Source organism: Suncus etruscus, chromosome 2, assembly GCF_024139225.1.
Source record: "Suncus etruscus isolate mSunEtr1 chromosome 2, mSunEtr1.pri.cur, whole genome shotgun sequence".
Taxonomy (NCBI): domain Eukaryota; kingdom Metazoa; phylum Chordata; class Mammalia; order Eulipotyphla; family Soricidae; genus Suncus; species Suncus etruscus.
Window position 1 is genome coordinate 136,090,330 of NC_064849.1, and position 23,376 is coordinate 136,113,705.

Below are 23,376 nucleotides of genomic sequence, written 5' to 3' on the forward strand. Positions count from 1 at the left end.
CCTTTTGTTTCTTTTCTGTTTTCTCTTTTGTGTGATTATATTTTGTGTGTTTTCTTTTTTCCAGAACTTCCTTTTTCTTTGTTTGATAATCCTACCATTTATGTTTGCCTTCATAGTCATCCTTGTTCCTGGTTTACTTGGAAATAATACTTAAATATTTGTTTAGAATGCATCTCAAACTGTATATGTTTCATCTGTTAACTTTAACATAAGAAGAGCTGTTTTCAGGAGGCCAGAGAGGTGGCACAAGTGGTAAAGTGTCTGCCTTGCGTGCACTAGCCTAGGACTGACCGCTGTTCAATGCCCCAGCGTCCCATATGGTCCCCCAAGCCAGGGGCGATTCTGAAAACATAGCCAGGAGTAACCCCTGTGTGTCACCAGGTGTGGCCGAAAAAAAAAAAAAAAAAAAAGAAGAGCTGTTTTCTAAACATACTCATATGCCATATTATAAGGGAAAATAATAATAATAACCAATTGAGTGATAATTATTCTTATATAAAAAGTTAAAATTTGGAATAAAAGTAACAAATTAAGTCTTAGAATAAATGTTCTATGATGTTATAATAAAACATCTAACAAACATCTGATAAAACATTGTTTTTTATAATAACATAATAAAACATAATAAACAGCTCATAAAACATCCTGTCTTTGTAAAGTATATTTATAAAAGTATTGATTATCTTTTCCATTTTTTTATTCCTTCATTGAAAATCCTAGACAGTGGAACTTTTCAGGGTCACTTTCATATCTGCAGCTAAACCTGGGTTTGAAATGACAACCTTTAGCTCTGCTTACTAGGCAAGCATTTTAAGCCATTGAGCCATCTCCTAGGTCTTCATCTCCTAGATGTATCTTCAGTTTTTACTGAAATGTCAAAGATAACCGCTAAGTGCTTACTATCTTAATTGTCCCTACTGAAGTTTTCTTTAAGACTTAGGTTTCAAGTGTAAAAAAGCTTCATATATATGTAAATAGTATATATTTATCATAGCAAACATGTAGGTGCCAGAGAGGTAGTACAGTGGATAAAGCTGTACAAGTTCAGAGCCTTGCACATGGTTGACTGCTTTAAAATCTGCAGGACTTCATATTGTCCTTGAGTACAATGGGTGTATTTTCCTTCCCCCAAAGGATATAATATTAAATATTTCCTTCAAATATTTGTTTCTATGTATTTATTGAAAAGATACCTCTATACGTTCTTACTTTAAAACTCTGCTACATGCATTATACTGGGGAAAGAGATTCCTACTCCTCTAGTTTGAAGAGTCTTGTTTTCTATTTTTCAAATTTCTAGTTATCTAGTCTGCCTTCATGATGAATGAACTCTTTTTTTTTGTGTGTGTGTGTGTGTGGTTTTTGGGTCACACCCGGCAGTGCTCAGGGGTTATTCCTGGCTCCAGGCTCAGAAATTGTTCCTGGCAGGCACAGGGGACCATATGGGGTGCCGGGATTCGAACCAATGACCTCCTGCATGAAAGGCAAATGCCTTACCTCCATGCTATCTCTCCGGCCCCTATGAATGAACTCTTAATATGACAACACGACTACCTATGAATCTGTCCTTGTTTTTCTAATAATTCTATTGCAGTATCTTTAATGAGGAAATGGATTTAGACTTAGCCTCAAGGACTTAAAAAGTATAAACGCTGGGGCTGGGCGGTGACGCTAGAGGTAAGGTGCCTGCATTGCCTGCGCTAGCCTTGGACGGACAGTGGTTCCATCCCCCGTCGTCCCATATGGTCCCCCAAGCCAGGAGCAACTTCTGAGTGCATAACCAGGAGTAACCCCTGAGCGTTACTGGGTGTGGCCCAAAAACAAAAAGTAAACAAAAAAAAGTATAAACGCTAAACTTTGTTAAGATTTTTCCTCTTCTTTTAACTTTTTAAAAAATTACCAGTAGACTTCAATTAGAGTTCATAGAATTCTTCCATATTCCTCACCCAGTTATATCAGTATTAACATCTAATATAATCATAGTACTTCATTATTAACTAAATTGTAGACCTTATTGCAAATGTCACCATTTTCTCACTGTCTTTTTCTTTTTTTCTTTTCTTTTTTTTTTGGGGGGGGGGGTTTGGGCCACACCCGGCAGTGCTCAGGGTTACTCCTGGCTATCTGCTCAGAAATAGCTCCTGGCAGGCACGGGGGACCATATGGGACACCGGGATTCGAATCAACCACCTTTGGTCCTGGATCGGCTGCTTGCAAGGCAAACGCCGCTGTGCTATCTCTCTGGGCTCTAAGTCTTTTTCTATCCCAGGCAAATCTTGTTAGATTTAAGAATATTTTTTGTTCTCATAATTCAAAATAAAAATAATAAAAAAATAAAAAGAATATTCTAGTTTGGGGCCCGGAGAGATAGCACAGCGGCATTTGCCTTGCAAGCAGCAGATCCAGGACCAAAGGTGGTTGGTTCGAATCCCGGTGTCCCATATGGTCCCCGTGCCTGCCAGGAGCTATTTCTGAGCAGACAGTCAGGAGTAACCCCTGAGCATTGCCGGGTGTGGCCCAAAAACCAAAAACCAAAAAAAAAAAAAAAAAAAAAAAAATTTTAGTTTGGGGCCGAGCGATTCTATCTATCCCTGGCATCCCAATAGGTCCCATGAACACTGTCAGGAATAAGTCCTGAACACAGAGCCAGGAGTAGTTCCTGAGTGTAGAGCCAGACATAACACCTGAGCATTGCTTGGTGTGATCCAAAAACCAAGCGGAAAAAAATTCTAGTTTGTTTCCTAGAATGCATTGTCATAAATACTTAAGCGACATTATTTTTATGCATATTATTGCCCATCAGGTTAAGAGCCTCCTCTTAAAAGGATATCTTTATTTTATATGAAAATTGTAATCTGATCTCTTGAGCACTTCTTTTAGTTGGCTTTCTGTCAAAACAAGCGAATTAGCTTTGTTCTGATGATTAAGACTCATTTATTTAGTACTGATTTTCTTAGCACATTTTAAATTTTATATGCAACATCTTTAATACAAAGAAAAAAACTGGTATAATAAGCTGTTTTACAGATGAAGAAACTAAGTCTTAGGTGATAACATGATTGATCGGGGCCTGGAGAGATAGCACAGTGGTGGGGCGTTTGTCTTGCACGTTGCCAGCCCAGGTCGGACCTGGTTCTATTCCTGTTATCCCATATGGTCCCCCGAGCCTGCCAGGAGCGATATCTGAGCAGAGAGCCAGAAAAAACTCCTGAGCGCTGCTGGTGTGCCCCCCCCCAAAAAAAAACAAAAAATAACCCCCCCCAAAAAATAAAACCCCAAATCATGATTAATCCAAGCTTGATTGATCCACAAGTTTGTGTATTCAAAAACTTATTTTTTTTAATTAGACTATATTGCCTAGGGAAACAAAATGAGAAAAGGAAAACAAAAGATTGATTTACTGACATTTCATCTAATTTCTGTTGCTACATTTTATTTATATATATATATCTGGTCTTCCTTTACAGATATACTTTCTTCCTTTAAAATAGGCAAATATGACAAATTTCAGTTTATATAAATTTGAACATGACTTAAAATTTAGCAATAACAAAAATTTCAAATTTCACAGGAATAAAACCAACTTCCCTACTATGTAGTTTGTACTTAGCATATATAGTATGGATTAATAAAATTTAGTTAAAGTTTTTAAGTGGTTATGAAAATTTGGAATGGAATAAAATTTGTTGTGTTTATTAAGATTATTTTGATTATGTTTATCAAAATTTATAAGATATTTATTTTAAAAATGATAGTATTGTAGCGTCTGGAGAGATAGACTGGTGAGCAAGGCATTTGCCTTCCATGAGGCCTATCCAGGTACTAGCCAGCATACCATATGTTCCCCATGTCCACCAGGAGTGATCCCTGAGTGCAGAGCCAGGAATAAGCCCTGAACACAGTTGAGTGGGGACCAAAATCAAAACAAAACAAAATTAATAGTATTTTATTTTAGTGTAATATTTTAAAAGAAAATGGAGAATAACTCAAAAGCTGTACTTTAGCATTATTGATAATTGCTGCTTAACTACAAATAGTACATATTTTAGAAGATTATTGACTATTGAGTTTAGGAAATATAAACTCAAACTCAAAAGAATTTTTTAGTGAAGCAAGACAGTTTTTAGTAAAGAAAATTTTAGTTAATGTAAGCTTGTTGGTGGAGTGGGGCCAGAGCAATTGCACAGTGAGTAGGGCATTTGCCTTGTACACAGCTGCCCTGGGTTCAATTCCCAGCATTTTATATGGTTCCCTGAGCCTGCCAGGAGCTACTTTTGAGCACAGAGCCAGTAGTAACCTCTAAGCACCACCAGGTATTGGCCCAAAAATCAAAAGAAAAGCTTGTTCCTGGATCAATTCTGGATCAATTCTAGGTAGAATTATGTAAGGTTTGTTTCCTTCCCTAAATATATCTTCATCTAGAAAACTATATTAGCTAGCAGAATAGAGATCTAAGAAATTACCTGTTTTGATTAGGAAATGAGTTCTAAGAATGTAGAGTTACTCTATGTAAATGTTGAAAATGTATTAAATATTGTACAGATGTACATTTAGAAACATTTCAGTTTTATTTTTCTACAGGGTTTTATTTTTGGGTTTGGGGACATACCTGGTACACCTCTCTTTGTACTCAGAGATCACTCCTTGCAGAAATTGGGGGATCTTATGGGGTATCAGGATTAAACCTAGGCTGGCCATGCATGCAAAACTAATATTTCTTCCTCTGTACTACCTCTCCAGGTTCTAATCATTTCTGTTTTTTTTTTCTTTAACCAACATACATTCTTTAAACATACATGATTGTATTTGGGTTTCATTCATGTAAAGAACACCACCCATCACCAGTGCAACATTCCCATCACCAATGTCCAAAATCTTCGTCCTCCCCACCCAACCCCTGCCTGTACTCTAGATAGGCTTTTTATTTCCCTCATACATTCTCATTATTAGGATAGTTCAAAACGTAGTTATTTCTCTAACTAAACTCATCCCTGTTTGCGGTGAGCTTCATGAGGTGAGCTGTAACTTCCAGCTTTTTTCTCTTCTGTGCCTGAAAATTATTATTGCAAAAATGTCTTTCACTTTTCTTAAAACCCATAGATGAGTGAAACCATTCTGCGTTTTTCTCTCTCTCTCTGACTTATTTCACTCAGCATAATAGATTCCATGTACATCCATGTATAGGAGAATTTCATGACTTCATCTCTCCTGACAACTGCATAATATTCCATTGTGTATATGTACCACAGTTTCTTTAGCCATTCATCTGTTGAAGGGTATCTTGGCTGTTTCCAGAGTCTTGCTATGGTAAAATAGTGCTGCAATGAATATAGGTGTAAGGAAGGGGGTTTTGTATTGTATTTTTGTGTTCCTAGGGTATATTCCTAGGAGTGGTATAGCTGGGTTGTATGGGAGCTCGATTTTCAGTTTTTGGAGGAATCTCCATATTGCTTTCCATAAAGGTTGAACTAGACGTCATTCCCACCAGCAGTGGATAAGAATTCCTTTCCCTCCACATTCCCGCCAACACTGCTTGTTCTCATTCTTTGTGATGTGTGCCAATCTCTGGGGTGTGAGATGGTACCTCATCGTTGTTTTGATTTGCATCTCCCTGATGATTAGTGATGTGGAGCATTTTTTCATGTGTCTTTTGATCATTTCTGTTCTTAATGCATATACTTAGATCTTTTGATCATTTCTGTTCTTAATGCATATACTTAGACTAAGAATATTTAATATTTTGCATCAAACAGGCTATAAATTATTATGAAAAGACAACATTTGGGTGACTTGTTTTTCTTTTCTTTTTTGCTTTTTGGGCCACATCAGGGTGACATTTGGGTTACGCCTGGCTATGTGCTCAGAAATTGCTCCTGGCTTTGGGGACCATATGGGACACCATGGGATCGAACTGCGGTCTGTCCTAGGCTAGCACATGTAAAGCAAACACACTACTGTTTGCACCACTGCTCTGGCCCCATGGGTGACTTGTTTTTCAGGTGACAAAAATGTTTTAAAGTTAACTTTACTGACATTTCTAATATAAGGAAGAGCATTTGAAATAACGTAAATTTGTTATAGTATACAGTTTTAAAATAGTGATGTCTACTACATACTAAATAAATAATAGGTAATATTGTTGCTGCAATGTTTCAATGAATATCACTGAATTTTTATGACAACCTTGTGATTACTATTGTTTTTCTTATAGATGAAGAAGCTGAACCTATAGAAAAGCTAGGTTAACTTGATTAAGTTTCATATTGCTAATAGAAGAGCAAGACTTCAGCTCTAAATCTGACTCCAAAAATTTATGCTCTTGACTCCATTAATAATATTTTAATCCAGGGGCTGGAGAGATACCCTGGAGGTCAAGTGTTTGCCTTCCATGCAGAAGGACGGTGGTTCGAATCCCGGCATCCCATGTGGTCCCCTGTGCCTGCCAGGGGCGACTTTTGAGAGTAGAATCAGGAGTAACCCCTGAGTGCTGCCAGAAAAAAATTTTTTTAATTCAGTGTAATAGTATGTAAGAAAAGAATGAGTATGTCAAATGCTTATATTTAGTTCAGTGCTTTAAGAAATACCACCACAGGAGCTGGAGAGATAGCACAGCGGTAGAGCATTTGCCTTGCATGCAACTGACCCAGGATGGAAGGTGGTTCGAATCCTGGCATCCCATATGGTCCCCTCAGCCTGCCAGTACCGACTTCGGAGTGCATAGCCAGGAGTAATCCCTGAGCACCACTGGGTGTGATCCAAAAAAATTAAACCAAAAAAGAAAAGAAAAGAAAAGAAATACCACCAAAATTAGGTGAAGTTTAAAGGAAAATTTATCGACCTTTTGGTGTTTTGTGTTTTTCAACTGGCTAATCTTTTTTAATTAAAAAAAATTACAATAGGACAATTCTCCCTACTGTACTATTGCTTTGGCCCCTACATTAGATAATTGAATTTATTCAGACTAGTTAAAGCCAAGCCTTACAATGTGAAGCATCTTGCTGATTTTAAGGGAACTACACATCTCTTTGTTCTATTTTATTTTTTTAATAATATCTTCATTTAAGCACCATGATTACAAACATGATTGTAGTTGGGTTACAGTCATAAAAAGAACACTCCCCTTCACCAGTGCAACATTCCTACCACCAATGCCCCTTACCTCCATCCTCCCCTAACCCCTCACTGTATTTGAGACAGTTATTCTATTTCTCTCACTTATTAACATTGTCATGATAGTTGTTAGTATAGTTATTTCCCTGACAGCATTCACTACTCTTTGTGGTGAGCTTCCTATTGTGAGCTGGTCCTTCCAACCCTCCTCATCTCTAATTTCTCTGGGCATTATTACAAAAATATCTTTTATTTCTCTTAAAACCCATAGATAAGTGAGACTATTTTGTGTCTATCTGTCTCCCTTGACTTATTTCACTCAGCATAATAGTTTCCATGACCATCCATATATAGGAATATTTCATGAATTCAGTTTCCTGATGGCTGCATAGTATTCCATTGCATATATATATCACAGTTTTTTTAGCCATTCATCTGTTGAAGGGTATCTTGGTTGTTTCCAGAGTCTGGCTATTGTAAATAGCGCTGCAATGAATATAAATGTGCATTTTTCTATTTTGTTTTGTGTTCTTAGGGTATATCCCTAGGAGTGGTATAGATGGATCATATTTCCAGTTTTTTGAGAAATCTCCATATTGTTTTCCATAAAGGCTGGACTAGCCAGCATTCCCACCAACAGTGATTGAGAGAGTTCCTTTCTCTCCACATCCCCTTCAGCACTAATTGTTTTTGTCCTTTGTGATGTGTGCCAGTCTCTGTGGCGTGAGATGGTACCTATGTTGTTTTGATTTGCTTCTCCCTGATGATTAATGATGTGGTGCATTTTTTTTCATGTGCCTTTTGGTCGTTTATATTTCTTTGTGTCTGTTCATTTCTTCTCCCCATTTTTTGATGGGGTTAGATGATTTTTTTCTTGTTAAGTTCTGTCAGTACCTTGATATCTTAGATATTAACCCCTTATCTAATGGGTATTGGGTGAATACTTTCTCCTATTCTGTGGGTGACTTTTGTATCCTAGTCACTATTTCCTTTAAGGTGCAGACGTTTCTCAGCTTAATATATTCCCACCTGTTTATCTCTGCTTCCACTTGTTTGGTGAGTGAGTGCTGTTTCCTCCTTGAAGATGCCTTTAGTCTCAATTTTATGGAGTGTTTTACCTATGTTCAACTGGCTAATTTTTAATGTACATCATTAGTGATCTGCAAACAGGAAAGCATGATAGAACTTCAACTTCACTATATTATTCAGTTCTATACTATTCATGATGAAACCTAATAGTCTGCATCAGTTATCCTTTTTTTTGAGACTTTTCTCAACTTTTATTTCAAGAGACTGGTATTTTATATTCTTAGAAACATATGTAACACTGTTTTCCTAGTGATTAAAAATGATCATCTTTCTTTCATATCATGCATTGCTTTACATAGCAGTTTTACCAAGTAAAATTTTAGTAAATCTAGTTTATTCCAGAAAGTACTTAATTGTCCAAAATCCTAATTATGAAGATAAAATCAGATATGATTGAATCTGTCAAAAATTTCTTTTGTTTGTCACTAAGCAAATGCAATTTTTCAAGGTAAAAATGGAAAAATTTGAGACATTTTCCAAGGAATTTTTTTCTTAATTTGGTATTGATTGATTGGAAATGGAAGATAATGTATCTTTAAAAATAGTAGAATATAAAAATATCATTAGAAAATTATTTTAGGAGTTAAGTGACTACACATTTGGCCAATTTTGAGAAGACCACTCCCAGATAAACTTTAAAAAGGCAAAATCAGACTGGAGTGCTAGTACAAGTGACCCTGTTTCATTTCCTGCCATCTGAGCACTGCCAGAGTTTACTCCTGTGCACAGAACTAGAATTTATTACTGTGGTTTCTAATTAAATCTTAAATAAAAAAAATTTATTGCTGATTTCAGTTCTTCAGCAGGTAGGACATGTGCCTCTTTTGTAAGTGATTAAGTAAAAACTGGAGAAAAAGTTTTCCAGATTTCATTCAGCTTTAGTAGAGTAGGTATTATAACAATAATTTTCATTTTGCAGTTACCAATCTTCTTAATTTATTGAACAAAATTAAGAAACACTTCAGGATATTCAAAATGTTTAAACTTTGAGTAAGAAAATTACTGTGATTATTGTGTTGGATTCCAGAAATAAAAATAGAACTTATAAATAGTGGATAAGCTTCTAAAGAGTGATTTACATTTCTTTTCCTTGTCATTTGAACTTAGTTTATGCTTTTCTGTTTAATTTACCAGAAAGTAATATTTAAAATTTTAATCTTGAATAATGCCCCTTTTTTAAAAACAATTTAACATATATTTTTACTTTTTTAAAGTAATGTATCACATAGTTAACATAGATGACCATAATACATTTGTTTCCAAATAAGTGAAAAAAGTATAGTGAGAATAGTAGAGTGAGTATAGTGAGAATTATTTTACCTCCAATGAGGTCATTAGAAAATACATTTGTTTTCATTTAAGTGACAGCAGTGTTCTTAAAAAAAAATAGGGAAACAAAAAAGAAAGAGAAGAAAAAAATTTAAAATAAAGTTAAAATAAAAGTACAGTTGGAAGCAACTTTGTGAAATTTATTGTATCTTCTATGAAGTCATTAAGACAATGGCAGAAGGTTTAGTAAGCTCTTGATTTAGCTGTCCATTCTGGAATAAAGTCAATTCAAATTTTTGAAGCTTTTTTTCCCTGTGCTCTCTGCATAAAGACAATAAGGATTTCACCTTGAGTCTTAAATGTAATACAAAATCTATTGAAAGTTAAGAAGAAGGTTCAAGTGTTAGGGGTGCAGCTTTATGAATTGTGGTTGGAGCAGATTTTTTTTCCTCCTGAGAGAAAGGTAATTTCTTATAATTAAAATTTCTTATAGATTCATAAGGATTAGGATAGAAAAGGAATATTTGTGTGTGTGTGTGTGTTTTACTTTGTTGTTATTTTTAGTAATGCTAAAATAATGTGCTAGGCATGTGTTCTACCACAAATGGAACAACATTCCAACCCTTTTTCTTCTTCGTTTTTACTGATAACCTTTGAGAACTGCCATTATATATGTATACTATGCAGTTTCTAAATATTATCACTGAATTTGGGAAACTTTAAAAATTTTTTTAAGGATTGAAGTTACTTAAAGATTACTAATTGAATTAAAATATGTAAACTAAAACTTGATCTGATAAGTAATTGGGGGCATAATTATAGTTGTAACTCTGCTTTCTTAATTGTTAAGTATGTGTCTTCTCTCTTTTTTTTTTTTTTTTTTTTTTTGGTTTTGGGCCACACCCAGCTCAGGGGTTACTCCTGGCTGTCTGCTCAGAAAATGGCTCCTGGCAGGCACGGGGGACCATATGGGATTGGCTGCTTGCAAGGCAAACGCCGCTGTGCTATCTCTCCGGGCCCATGTTTCTGCTCTTATGGCGAAAGGATAAATAGAAAAAGTTTGTTAATAGGGGCTGGAGAGATAGCATAGAGGTAGGGCATTTGCCTTGCATGCAGAAGGACAGTGGTTCAAATCCCAGCATCCCATATGGTCCCCTGAGCCTGCCAGGAGCGATTTCTGAGTGTAGAGCCAGGTAACCCCTGAGTGCTGCTGGGTGTGACCCCAAAAAAACAAAAAAAAAAAAAGAAAAAAAGAAAAGGTTTATTAATGGTACTATAAAAATTATCTTAGGAAGTTTAATTTTCTTTTTTTGTTTGTTTTTTGGCCACTCCCGGTGACGCTCGGGTTACTCCTGGCTATGCGCTCAGAAATAGCCCCTGGCTTGGGGGACCATACGGGATGCTGTGGGATCTGTGGGATCGAACTGTGGTCCGTCCTAGGCTAGCGCACACAAGGCAGACGCCTTAAGCCCTGCACCACCACTCTGGCCTCATGAAGTTTATTTTTTTTTGGTACTCCAGGTGGAAAGTTTTATTTTTAACATGGATATGTAATAATGGATAGTAGTTCACTTGACAAATTAGTTCTAGTGTTGAAAGCTGTTGCTTTTAGAACGAACAGATTAGTTTTTAAAATAAATGGCATGGGCCGGAGCCATAGCACAGTGGTAGAATGATTGCCTTGCACAGGCTAACCTGGAACAAACCTGCTCGATTCTCAGCATCCTATATGGTCCCCTGAGCCTGCCAGGAGCGATTTCTGAGCACAGAGCCAAGAGTAACCCCTGAGTGCCACCAGATGTGCCTCCCCCCAAAACAAAACAAAACAAAACAAAAATAAGTGGCATACAATAGGCAAGAAAGAATAGTTACTAGGTATTCCAAATGCTTTTTGATCCTGGGTTGCTAGCAAATAGTACTTTCACCTATAAATATTGTAATAAAATTTTTCCTAGATTCTTTTCTGGTATGTTTCCTTAGCTTTCCTTGCCTTTGTCTTCTCAAGTTCAACCATGTTGAATGTCTATGTACTCTTCCCTTTAAGATATTAATAGAAAACTAAAATAAAACAAAAATTTAAAGATCACAAGTATTATTCACTTAGTATTACTCACATTTTAATGTTACCTCTGTGACCTGTGAGAATATTGTTATAAGTTCTTAACTTGTGCTTTATAATCTATCAATCATAATATATCTTTGCAGTAGTAAAGGTGATATGTTAATCAAGAAACCTTATATGTTATTTGATGGAATCTTAGTATGTTCAGTAAAGTTCACTTATGAGTAAAAATAACACTGCTATGGCATCAGTTTACTTAGCTGATTGGTACACATTAGTTAAGGACTAGGGTAACTTAGTTTTTCAGGTTCATTACAAATTTCCAAATGGTCAGTATAGGGAAAATTGCTCTAGGTCAGGATTTATACAGATCTTTAGTGTGTTAGTTGTATTACAATTCCCACTTTTTTTTTTTACAGGAAACTTTTAGTCCTGCTATACAGTTACACCTTGTACACCAAGCTCCATGTAATGTTCCTCCTTACCTCTCAAAAAATGAATCAAATCTTGGGGACCTCTTACTGGGCTTTCTTAAATATTATGCTACAGAATTTGAGTAAGTGAAACTTCATATTTATTTGTTTATATGTAAGTGAAAATTAATATTGTGTTTATTTTTATGTAAGTGAATGCAAAGTTAAGGTCAGAAGCTGTGCTTGTCAGTTTTAGTACTGTAATCTTGTACAAAAATGTGTAATTTTCAAAATTTGATATCTAGTGGTTATTAAAAACAATATATTTCATATTCCTAGCTAATAGAAACTTTAGATTAATATGCTCAACTTAGTTTCAGTAGTGATAGTACTTTATGCTGAACTTTTTTTTGTTTTTGTTTTTTGGGTCACACCCAGCAGCGCTCGGGTTACTCCTGGCTCTACGCTCAGAAATCACTCCTGGCAGGTTTGGGGGACCATGTGGGATGCTGGGATTTGAACCACTGTTCTTCTGCATCTAAGGCAAACACCCTACCGCTGTGCTATCTCTCCAGCCCCCATATGTTGAGCTATTTTTTTCCATTTGAGGACCTGAATGTTTGTGTTTGTCCTGTGTAAGGTGCTATATAGGTTTGGAAATTCTGTTTTCTAGGAGCTGAAGTCTGTAGTTGAAAACTTAAGTAGTCAGCTTGGGGAGTGAGGATGGGGAAAAAGTCTACTTTGTACTTGACATTTAGATGAATAAGTATATTAATAAGTTATATAAATCAAGTTAACTTTTTTCTCACGAGGGGCTGTTGTATAAATACAAAAAGATAAATATATAAATAAGCTGTTCATAACTAAATTTTACTTTTTATTTAATTTTTTATTTGGGACCACATCAGGCATAGCTTACGGCTCATTCCTGGCTCTGTGCTCAGGGACCATTCTTGGCAGGGTTTGGAGGAATCTGTAGTGTTGCTGGGGATCAAACCCAGGTCAGGCATATGCAAAACAAGTTCCATATGCACTCTACTGCCTCTGGGCACATAACTACATTTTTTTTTTTTTTGGTTTTTGGGTCACACCCGGCTGTGCTCAGGAGTTACTCCTGGCTGTCTGCTCAGAAATAGCTCCTGGCAGGCAAGGGGGACCATATGGGACACCGGGATTCGAACCAACTACCTTTGGTCCTGGATGGGCTGCTTGCAAGGCAAACACCGCTGTGCTATCTCTCCGGGCCCATAACTACATTTTTTTTTTATGGGAATTCTTATTCTAGATAATTGATATTAAGGGTTTCTTGTAGCTCTCTTGTGCAGTTTAAGAAAGCTTGAAGGAGAAGAGAGAGAGAGGAACTTCAAGTTTAGAGAAGGTTACCGTGTTCATAAGTTACCACTTTGAGTACATTTGTAGATGGCAGTTAAAATTGTAGTAATAAATTATTAATTACTAGATGGAAAAACCTAGCAGATTATAAAATCTCATTCAGTTTACATAATTTAATGATCATGTGGTGGTGGTATATTCTATCCATTTTACTAGTGAGCCATAAACAGGTTAGAAACTTACCCCATCTTACACTGTAGGTAAAATAAGTATTTCAGGGATTTTGACTGGACTGTGAAATTCACATTTTTAGCTACAATACTATTTGCTGCTATAATGCTGTAGTTCTAAAGAAACTTAATTCACAAGATGATTTGGAGCATAAGATGTAAATTTAAAGATCACAAGTATTATTCACATTTTAATGTTACCTCTGTGACCTGTGAGAATATTGTTATAAAAGTTCTTAAATCTTGTGCTTTATAATCTATCAATTATACTTTATCTTTATAATAATAAAAGCAATATATTAATAAAGAAGCTTTACATGTTATTAGATAGAATCTTAGTTTTCTTTTTATCCTGCAATGTGTCAGTTTCATTGTTCCCATGTGAGATGATATCTCATTTTGATTTGCATCTCCTTGATGATTAGTGATGTGGAACATCATTTTTTATGTGTCTTTTGGCTATCTATATTTCTTCTTTGAGGAAGTTTCTCTTCATCTCTTCTCCTCATTTATGATATAGTTGTATTGCTTTATCTTGTTAAGCTATACCAGTGCCAGAACTTGTTGTCTTTAGTCTTTTTGACATAGACTAAAGGTGAAGTGTAACTTCATTTTACATTCTCTAAGAATAAGTGATAGTATTTTTTTTTATGTGTTTGTCATTTGTTTGTTTTTGGAGGAATATAATTTACCCAGTTTTAACTAGGCTGGTTGCATTTTTTTGTGTTGAGTTCTGTGAGTTTATATATTTTGGATGACAGCTCTTTATTAAAACCTCCTGAGGCCAGAGAGATAACATGGAGGTAGGGCGTTTGCCTTGCATGTAGAAGGATGGCGGTTCAAATCCTGGCATCCCATATAGTCCCCCGAGCATGCCAGGAGCAATTTCTGAGCGTAGAGACAGGAGTAACCGGAGCACTGCTGGGTGTGACCCTTAAAAAACAAAACAAAAGCCTTCTTAAGTACAGCATGGGATAACAATATTTACCCAACTTAACTTCATATTCAGTGCAAAGTTGAGGACCTGGTGCTGCTCTGACCCTCAGTGCTGAGGGTTAGCCAGATCTGCAGTGCTGGAGTCTCCTGATGAGGTTCAGGGATACTGCTGAACCTAGTGAGGTTCAGGAACACTGCTTTAATTTAGAATCAGACCAGGTTATTAGCATATGAAAAGTATGTACCTGAACCCTTATTTGTTTTCTGGCCCATATAAATTTGATGTCATCTCTTGTTTTCTTTGCGATTGAAATTTAGTGTTGAAATAAATTTTTAATGTTGAAGTTCTAGAGTGTATCATGCTTGTTTTCTTCTATATATTTAAAGGTTTTGGGTGTAATATCTGAGTCTTGAATTCATTTTAAGTTAGTTTTTGTATTTAGTTAAGTAGTGATCTTTTTGCACATTGGTGTCTTATTTTCTCAATATGCTATATACTTCTGGTTCTTTTTTCTATTCTGTTGGTCTGTCTGCCTGTTTTGTAAACTATGTTATTTGTAAGAAAAAACAAGGGGCCAGAGAGATAGCATGGAGGTAAGGCATTTGCCTTGCATGCAGAAGGTCGGTGGTTCAAATGTCGGCATCCCGTATGGTGCCCTGAGTGCTGCCGGGTGTGACACAAAAACCAAAAAAAAAAAAAAAAAAAGAAGAGCTTTAAATTACATTGCTTTAAAATATACTTTGAATCAAAGGTTGTGATTTTTCTAATTTTCTTCTTTTCTCCCTGAATTTTTTTGAGCTAGTGGGGTCTTTTGTGGTTCCATATAAATTTTAAAATTGTTTTATTTTTTGAAAAATACCACAGTTGGGCCAGAGACATAGCCCAGCAGTAGACATCTTGCATGCGGTTGTTCCAGGACAGATGGTGGTTCGAGTCCCAGCTTCCCATATGGTTCCCCGTGCTTGCCTGGAGTGATTTTTGAGTGCAGAGCCAGGAGTAACCTTAGAGCATTGCCGGTGTGACCCAAAAAGCAAAAGCAAAAGAAAAATACCACAGTGCATATGTTTAAAATTTTCAAATATATGAGCACAGTCAGAAGTGCATAGGAAGTCCTTGAGGGACCACTCCTGGTGATTTTCTGCCTAACCTTTTGAGAGATGGACAGTCTAGTGCTTGAACCCTGAATGGTGCAATAATCAGACTTTCTGCTGCTCAGGACCTCAGATGGCAGCACCCAAGTATTTCTTGGGACGGCCATCTGGTACTGGGGAGTCAACACAGGATCTTGCCCTTGTTAGACATTTGCTTTAGGACTTAAGGCATGCCCTTACTCAACCTTCTATATTTTGATAGGGGTTGCATTTAATATGCTTATTAATGTTTATTAATACTGCATTTAATATGTTCCTACTTCCAGGAAAGATGGCTATCTTAAAGTTTATCCTAGTCCGTGAATTAATGATGCCATTTTGTCGTGTCTTTTATTTCTTTAGAACTTTTCTTTTAATTTTTGTTTGCTTTGGAGGCAGAGCATACCCTGCGTTCAGTTTTCAGTGTTTACTCCTGGTTCTGTCCTCAGGGATTACTTCTGGTCATGTTCAGGGGACTGTATGTGGTACCAGGGATGTAGAACTATTTAGGCCTGTGTGAGGGACTATCTGCTGTACTATGCCTCTAGCTTAATGTAAACTAGGTAACGTAATATTCTTAATATAAAACTGAAATTACTGACCAAATTAGTAAGGTTCTTCTTTTCTTCTCTAATGGTAATAGAATGCATGCCACTAATTCATTAACACTTTATTAACTACTCTTTGTGAGTGTTTTGATATAATTGGTTAAAATGAAAACTTCTTCAGCAGTGTTGTCAAGTAAAATTAAAGTCACAAATAAAAATATGAATCTGAATATGGCTGCTTCTATATTAAAACTAATAAAAATTAAGCAAACACATTTTTATTCATGATTATTAATGGCTAGGAAACAAACTGAAAGAAACTTTATTCAGCATTTCAAACTTTTTTTATTTAGTGAAACATGGTAGTTTTTATTGAATGAGACTTGCTCTGAAAGATGTGGGAGGAGAGAAAGAGGAAATAAGTGCTAGGGAGAAAACACAAGCTTCTCCAGAGTGAAAATAAGCAAGCAAAGAAACAGACCAAGTAGCATACAAAGAATAACATGGGTTAGTAGAGCAGGCCTGGGATTTCAAGCTTTGAGAAAATTTACTGTTGTCCTAAAATTCTGCTTTGTTTTGGCCAGATCATTTTCTGGTTCAGTCTTTGTATACTGATATCTCCAGTGTCTTGATTCTTTCACTCTCCTAATGCCAGGGCACCCACCCATGTTTCAACTCTACTAATTTTTTTTCTCAAAAAACCTTTCTTCCAGTTTTGTTGGAGTGATGGTATAGCAGGTAGGGTGTTTGACTTATGCACAGCTGTACTGGTTTCTATCTCCAGCACTTTGTATGGTCTCCTGTGCACTACCAGGAGTGATCCCTGAGTACAGTCTGGAGTAAGCACTGCTGGTGTGATCCAAAAGCCAAAATAAGTAAATTAAGCTTAGTTCTTCTATTTTCTGAAACATTCCTCTGTAGTCTACTGTGTTTTACTATTGAGTGGCAATAAACTTTCTCCTGGCAAGCAAAGTTACATAAAGAAATTAGCAATCAAAAATTTAGGGACTGTGTGGTAAATTATGGAATATTTAGGAAAGATGTTTTAAATTACTGCATGAATTCTGCACTTTAGTTCATCTCTAAAAGTATGTAAAATACATAATTTAAATGATTTGAAATGTTTGTTTATTTAGAAGTATTTTCTTAATGCAGTAGATAGTGAATTAGACAAAATGGTCAGAATTTGAAATGTCCCCTCTCTCCATATGTATTAGTTCGAATGATATATTCTTTTAAATAACGGCATTGTCAGAGTTGATTATAGATTAGAGTTTAAATGATACCTAATTAGATATGATAAAGTGAATATGATGTGTTACTTTTGTTGCTGTGACCTAGATTAAAATTAAGTACTGACATGTAGTATTAATTCAGGATTGGATTTAGTAGAAACAATGTTAAGGAAAATTCCTTTGATACAAGGAAGTAAAAGCTATAATTTAACAACAGGAAACATTATTTTAATATTATAAATTCAAAAGGCTAAATTTGCCTTCTTTTTTGTGGGGGAGGGTTGGACCACACCCAGCGGTACTCAGGGGTTACACCCGGTTCTGCACTCAGAAATCGCTGCTGGCTCGGGGGACCTTAGGGGCTGCTGGGAATCGAACCCAGGTCCGTTCTGGGTCTGCCGCGTACAAGGCAAATGCCCTAACACTGTGCTATCTCTAGCTCCTTCCCTACCTTTCTTAATATAATATTTCTAATTTTAATTCAACTTCAAATCCAACTACCCTGTAAGTTGACTAAAAATAATCAAAAATTTCTGAGGCAAAATGTTAATTTTATTAGTGAAATTTGACTGTGGTCAAGCCTGGGTTGGCCACATGCCAGGCAAATGTCCTAACCTCTGTATTACAGCTCCAGCCCCAAGATGTATTTCTATATGTGGTGCTGGCGATAGAACTGTGATTGACTGCATGCAATGCCTTAACCTCTGTGCTGTCTTCAGCCATGGATAATGTTTTTAAATAATATAAAGTTGTCTTTGAAAATAATTTGAAAATGATACCCTTAATGTGGAAGCTCAATCTTTAATATTCCTTTTCAGTGGTCAACCTTCATTAAATGCAATTTTAAACTTTAAAATAGCAACGAATATATTTTCTAAAAAATAATCGCTAAACTAGTTGGTTGTATTCTTATGGTTTCTTTGTCTTATAAAGAAGACAGTGTGAATGTTGAAAATGGAAGATCCAAGTCATGAACTTTTTTTGCTAAACTGTTAGAGAAAGCTGAATATTGCTTTAAAAAATACTAGTTGTCATTCCTCAAACTCATTTTTCTATGAGCTGAGTGGTATATGATTTAGAAATTGTTTTCTCGAAAAAAATATTGTAACGATTATAGTTATAAAGAGATCTCATAAAACATACTATAGTTAGGAAATCATGAAGACTGGACAGTTTATCTTCAGGTATCTTTCCTATTTTACTTGAATACAACCTAATTAGTACATCAGATGTACAAGAGCTTAATAGACAGCAATGGTGATGTTTCCTTAGAGTATTATTTTTTTTCCCAAAATAGCATTTACTTGTCAATGTTAGAAAAATTGAAGCTTTTCCTACCTAAATCAAATAGAAATACATCTTGGGGCTGGAGCTATAGTACAGAGGTTAGGACATTTACCTGGCATGTGGCCAACCCAGGCTCGATCTTTGGCTTGCCACATAGTCCCTTGAATGCCAAGAGTGTTCTCTGAGTTCAGTCAGGAGTAAGTCCTAAGCACCACAGGATGTGAACCCCTCCCCCTTTAAAAAATGCATTTGAAGAGAAATTACAGAAATAGAATGCAACTCAAGAGAATTCTCTTCACAAAATATCCTTACTGGGATATTAATGAAAATATATTTTATATTTTTGCCTTGTTCTTTATTATTTCAGATGTCATTAATCATGTATTGAACTCCTTGAGGGCGACACATTATGCAAGTATTTAGGACATCAGTACTATGAAGTAGTGAGGGGAAACAGAATTTATAGTGCTCAGAGTTGACTTACATTTCAGGGTTCTTAAAAGAAAATCAGAGCCAGGTCATTCTAATATAAATATTGAAAGGAAGTTTTATAAATAGTTAATATAATGAATGTTTTTCTTATAGCTGGAACAGTCAGATGATTTCAGTTCGTGAAGCCAAAGCCATTCCCAGGCCTGATGGTATTGAATGGAGAAATAAATACATCTGTGTAGAAGGTATTTCTCTAAGTCTCTATTTCATAGTTATTATCTTGATACTGAGGGAATTACTTGAATTTCTGTGTTTCAGTTAGAAGAAGTAATATTACAAGATGATAGTAAAATTTTAATTAAAAAATTTTATATAATTAGAATCAGCTTTAGTTGTAAGAAGTCACTCAAATTTAGTGACTTTGGATACTTAATCTTTCCGCTTGTTTGGATCTGGTCATTTTTTACTGCATGCTTAGTATAGTCTACTGAAACATGATATAGGCGAATGAAAATATCTTTGTGTGATGAATCTCAAATTGAAATAAAATTATTTCTTATATATTTAAAATATTGATACTTAATGCAAGATACATTTTTATGGACTTAATAAACCTGTGCAGACAGAATGGGAGAAACGGTTCACCCAATACCCATCTGATAAGGGGCTAGATATACAAGATATACAAGGTACTGACAGAACTCAACAGGAAAAAAAACATTGAACCCCATCCAAAAATGGGAAGAAGAAAAGCACAGACATTTCCTCAAAGAAGAAATACAGATGGCTAAAAGGCACATGAAAAAAAATGCTTCGCATCACTAATTATCAGGGAGATACTTATCCAAACAACAATGTGGTATCATCTCATACCACAGAGACTGGCACACATCACAGTATACAAGAACAACTAGTACTGGTGTGGATATGGAGAGAAAGGAACTCTCACTCACCACTGGTTGAATGTCATCTAGTCCAACCTTTCTGGAAAACAATATGAATATTACTCAAAAACCTGGAAATTGAGTTTCCATATGATCCAAAATTATCACTCCCAAGAATATACCCTAGAAACATAAAAACACAACAAAAAATGCCCTCAGCACTGCTATGTTTATGGCAGCACTATTTACATAACCAGAATCTGGAATCACCCAGTTGTTAGACAATAGATGAGTAGCTAATGAAACTGTGATACATCTATACAATGGAATACTATGCAGCCATTAGGAAAAATGAAGTTATGAAATTTGCTTATACATGGATGGACATGGAGACTATTATCTATGTGCAGTGAGTCGGAGGGAGAGGGATATACATAGAATAATCTCATCTGTGGGTTATTAGAATTATAAAAGACAGTATGGTAGTAATACCCAGAGACAATAGAAATGAGGGCTGGGAGGTCCAGCCCATGATATGAAGCTTGCCACAAAGAGCGTTGAGTGCAGTTATCTGCACTGACAACAACCATGATAATGATAGTGAGAGAGGCAGAATGTCTGTCCCAGAGACAGGGATGGGTGGGTGGGTAGGGGAGGGAAATGGGGGACATTGGTGATAGGAAAATTACACTGATGAGGAGTGGTAGATATTCTATGACTGAAACCCAACTGCAAACATTTCTGTAACCACTGTCCTTAAATAAAGAATTGATTAAAAAACAAACAAACAAACAAACAAAAAAAAAACACCACAAACCTGTGCAGAGCCAGGGCAATAGTATGGAGGGTAGGGCCTTTGTCTTGCATGTGGTTGGCCCAGGTTCAGTCCCTGGTGTCACATATAGTCATTCCCAGAGCCTTGCCAAGAGAGCAGAGCCAGGAGTATGGTCAGGATCATTGGCCCAAAACAAAAACAAAACAACACACACACACACACACACACACACACACACACACACACACACACACGCACGTACTTTTATTTTTTGTTGTCCTCTTGCTTAAAATCTGTCATTTTACTCCATGTATACGTTATAGAACTAGTTTATGTATGGATAAATATAATAAGCTATTTGTCTGGACATACGATATTTAATTTTATGTTAGCCAAATAGAATTAAATGCTTATTTTAATAATATTTTTATATTTAACATTGTAGAACCTTTTGATGGAACAAATACAGCCAGAGCTGTGCATGAAAAGCAGAAATTTGATATGATCAAGGATCAATTTTTAAAGGTAAGCAATGTATCATATTAAATGTAGAAACATTAGCGAACTGATTAATTTGCTCTAACAGTGAAAAAAATTATACTTACTAGGACAGAATAACTGGTTCTGGTTGTGAAGCCATTAATATATCACAAGAAGAAAGTTATTCTAGATATTCTTTTCCTATAGAGAGATAGGGCTTTGTTTTCATTTATGTGGTTTTTTACCCTAGTTACTAAGCATATTCATAGTGGGTTTAAAAATTGGGTTAAATGGGCCTGGAGAGATAGCACAGTGGTGTTTGCCTTGCAAGCAGCCCATCCAGGACCTAAGGTGGTTGGTTCGAATCCCGGTGTCCCATATGGTCCCTCGTGCCTGCCAGGAGCTATTTCTGAGCAGACAGCCAGGAGTAACCCCTGAGCACTGCCGGGTGTGGCTCAAAAACAAAAACAAAAAATTGGGTTAAATGAGGAAGGTTGCCATAAGGAGGAGAGGACAGAAAAAGGATCACTATGATCATAATCATAGGAAATGATTACTTGCACAAGAAGAATTGGGTGCTGAAAGGAGGTAAAGTGATACACATAATAATCTTTCAGTAACAGGATTGCAAGTCTCAGTGCCTAAAATGAAAAAGAAAATGTCTGGCTAGTAGAGGAACTAGGGACATTGATGGAGGGAAGTGGACACTGGTGAGGGGATGTGTGCTGAAGCATTGTAAAACTGAAACTCGATCATGAACAACTTTGTAAATTTGTATCTCATGGTGATTCAATTTAAAAAAAGACGTGGGAATAAAAAACACAATTTACCATCTGTAAAAAATATCACTATTAATATTCGAGTAACTCTGCTTTCAGTCTTGTTTGCATATATTACATATCTTGAAAATGACTTTTCTTTCTTTCCCAGTCTTGGCACAAATTGAAAAACAGAAGAGATTTGAACAGCATACTACCGTTAAGACCTGCAAGTCTGAAAAGATAATTGACCTCTCTTTATAAATAATTTCTTCTGAGAAATAAAGAACAAAAGAAACATAAATACATTTTATTTATCTCCATCATGATTTTTTAAATTGTTTTCTGTTTTCATGTTTTATTTTCTAAAGGACATACTATATGAAGATTGCATATTTTATTATGACATTTCCAAATAAACCCCTTTGATTTAAAGGTATATTTTTGAAATATTTGCATTGGTGATTAATAATATTATGGCATGGATTTTCAGGATATCAGATAAAATATTTTTGGGAGAATTATCTAAACAAATGATTTTGATATAAACTCAGTTAATCTACATGCTAATAGTGAAGAGATGTAGAATTTTAGAAAGGGTTTGATTGATATGTGCTTAAAAGTATAACTATAATTGATAACTTGTTGCCTAAGTCTATTCTAGTAAAGTGAAGATTCAAGTCAGTTACTTAGTTACTTAAAGCAAACTGAGGTATTTTATTTCAGTGAAATCACTGCAGAGGCGTGAATACTGGGCAGTTTTCTTAAGTCTTCTCTTTACTCACTAGGCTACATGGAGTTTTTGGCATTGTCTGTATTAGCATTTCAGTAGTGCTTCATAAGCTTTTGAAGTACTTTTGAAATTGCTTTAAAATTTGTATTGAAACAACAGTACATTTTGCAGTGTAATAGAAAGAGCACGAACTCTTATTGTGGAGCAGTTACTGAATAATTTTAAAGACCATTTGGAGTAGACAGTTTAAAAAGATTAAGCCCCTTTAGTTTATGATAGCTTAGTGTTATGTGCACTTATTATTTTTATTTCTTGTTTTTATTTTCTTTTCCCTATGACATGAAACAACAGAAACTGAAAGATCAGAGTTAAGATCATATCCTATTGATAGAAACAAAATTTTTTCAGTATACAATTTGTAAGTTTTAATCGAAACTGGAATTTTTAGGCAGTAAGCCACCATAAAATGTTTTAGATGAGACAGAACAAAATTATACACAAAAACTTAATGTTTATAAAGATCTTTTTTAGTATTTTTCACATGAAATAGTGGTGGCTGCTCACAAGCTACAGTGTTTATTAAGGTTATTTTTTGGTTTATGTAAATATTTGTAAATTGGTCAGTGCCTGTAAATTTAAATGTTAAAAGTAACCTTAAAAACATTTTAACTT

General features: G+C 35.6%; 1 protein-coding gene across 2 annotated transcripts in view; it reads left to right on the forward strand.

Annotated features, from left to right (window-relative positions):
* TENT2 (terminal nucleotidyltransferase 2) overlaps positions 1 to 22,272 on the forward strand; it is a 47,753-nt gene extending 25,481 nt beyond the window's left edge. For both annotated transcript variants that reach the window (XM_049766078.1, XM_049766071.1), the window contains exons 12-15: positions 11,950 to 12,086; positions 19,228 to 19,319; positions 21,179 to 21,258; positions 22,144 to 22,272. In XM_049766078.1, the coding sequence (XP_049622035.1) occupies positions 11,950 to 12,086; positions 19,228 to 19,319; positions 21,179 to 21,258; positions 22,144 to 22,218 (384 nt within the window). In that variant the 3' untranslated portion in view covers positions 22,219 to 22,272. The remainder of the gene's footprint in view (positions 1 to 11,949; positions 12,087 to 19,227; positions 19,320 to 21,178; positions 21,259 to 22,143) is intronic.
* Positions 22,273 to 23,376: the final 1,104 nt, after the last annotated feature.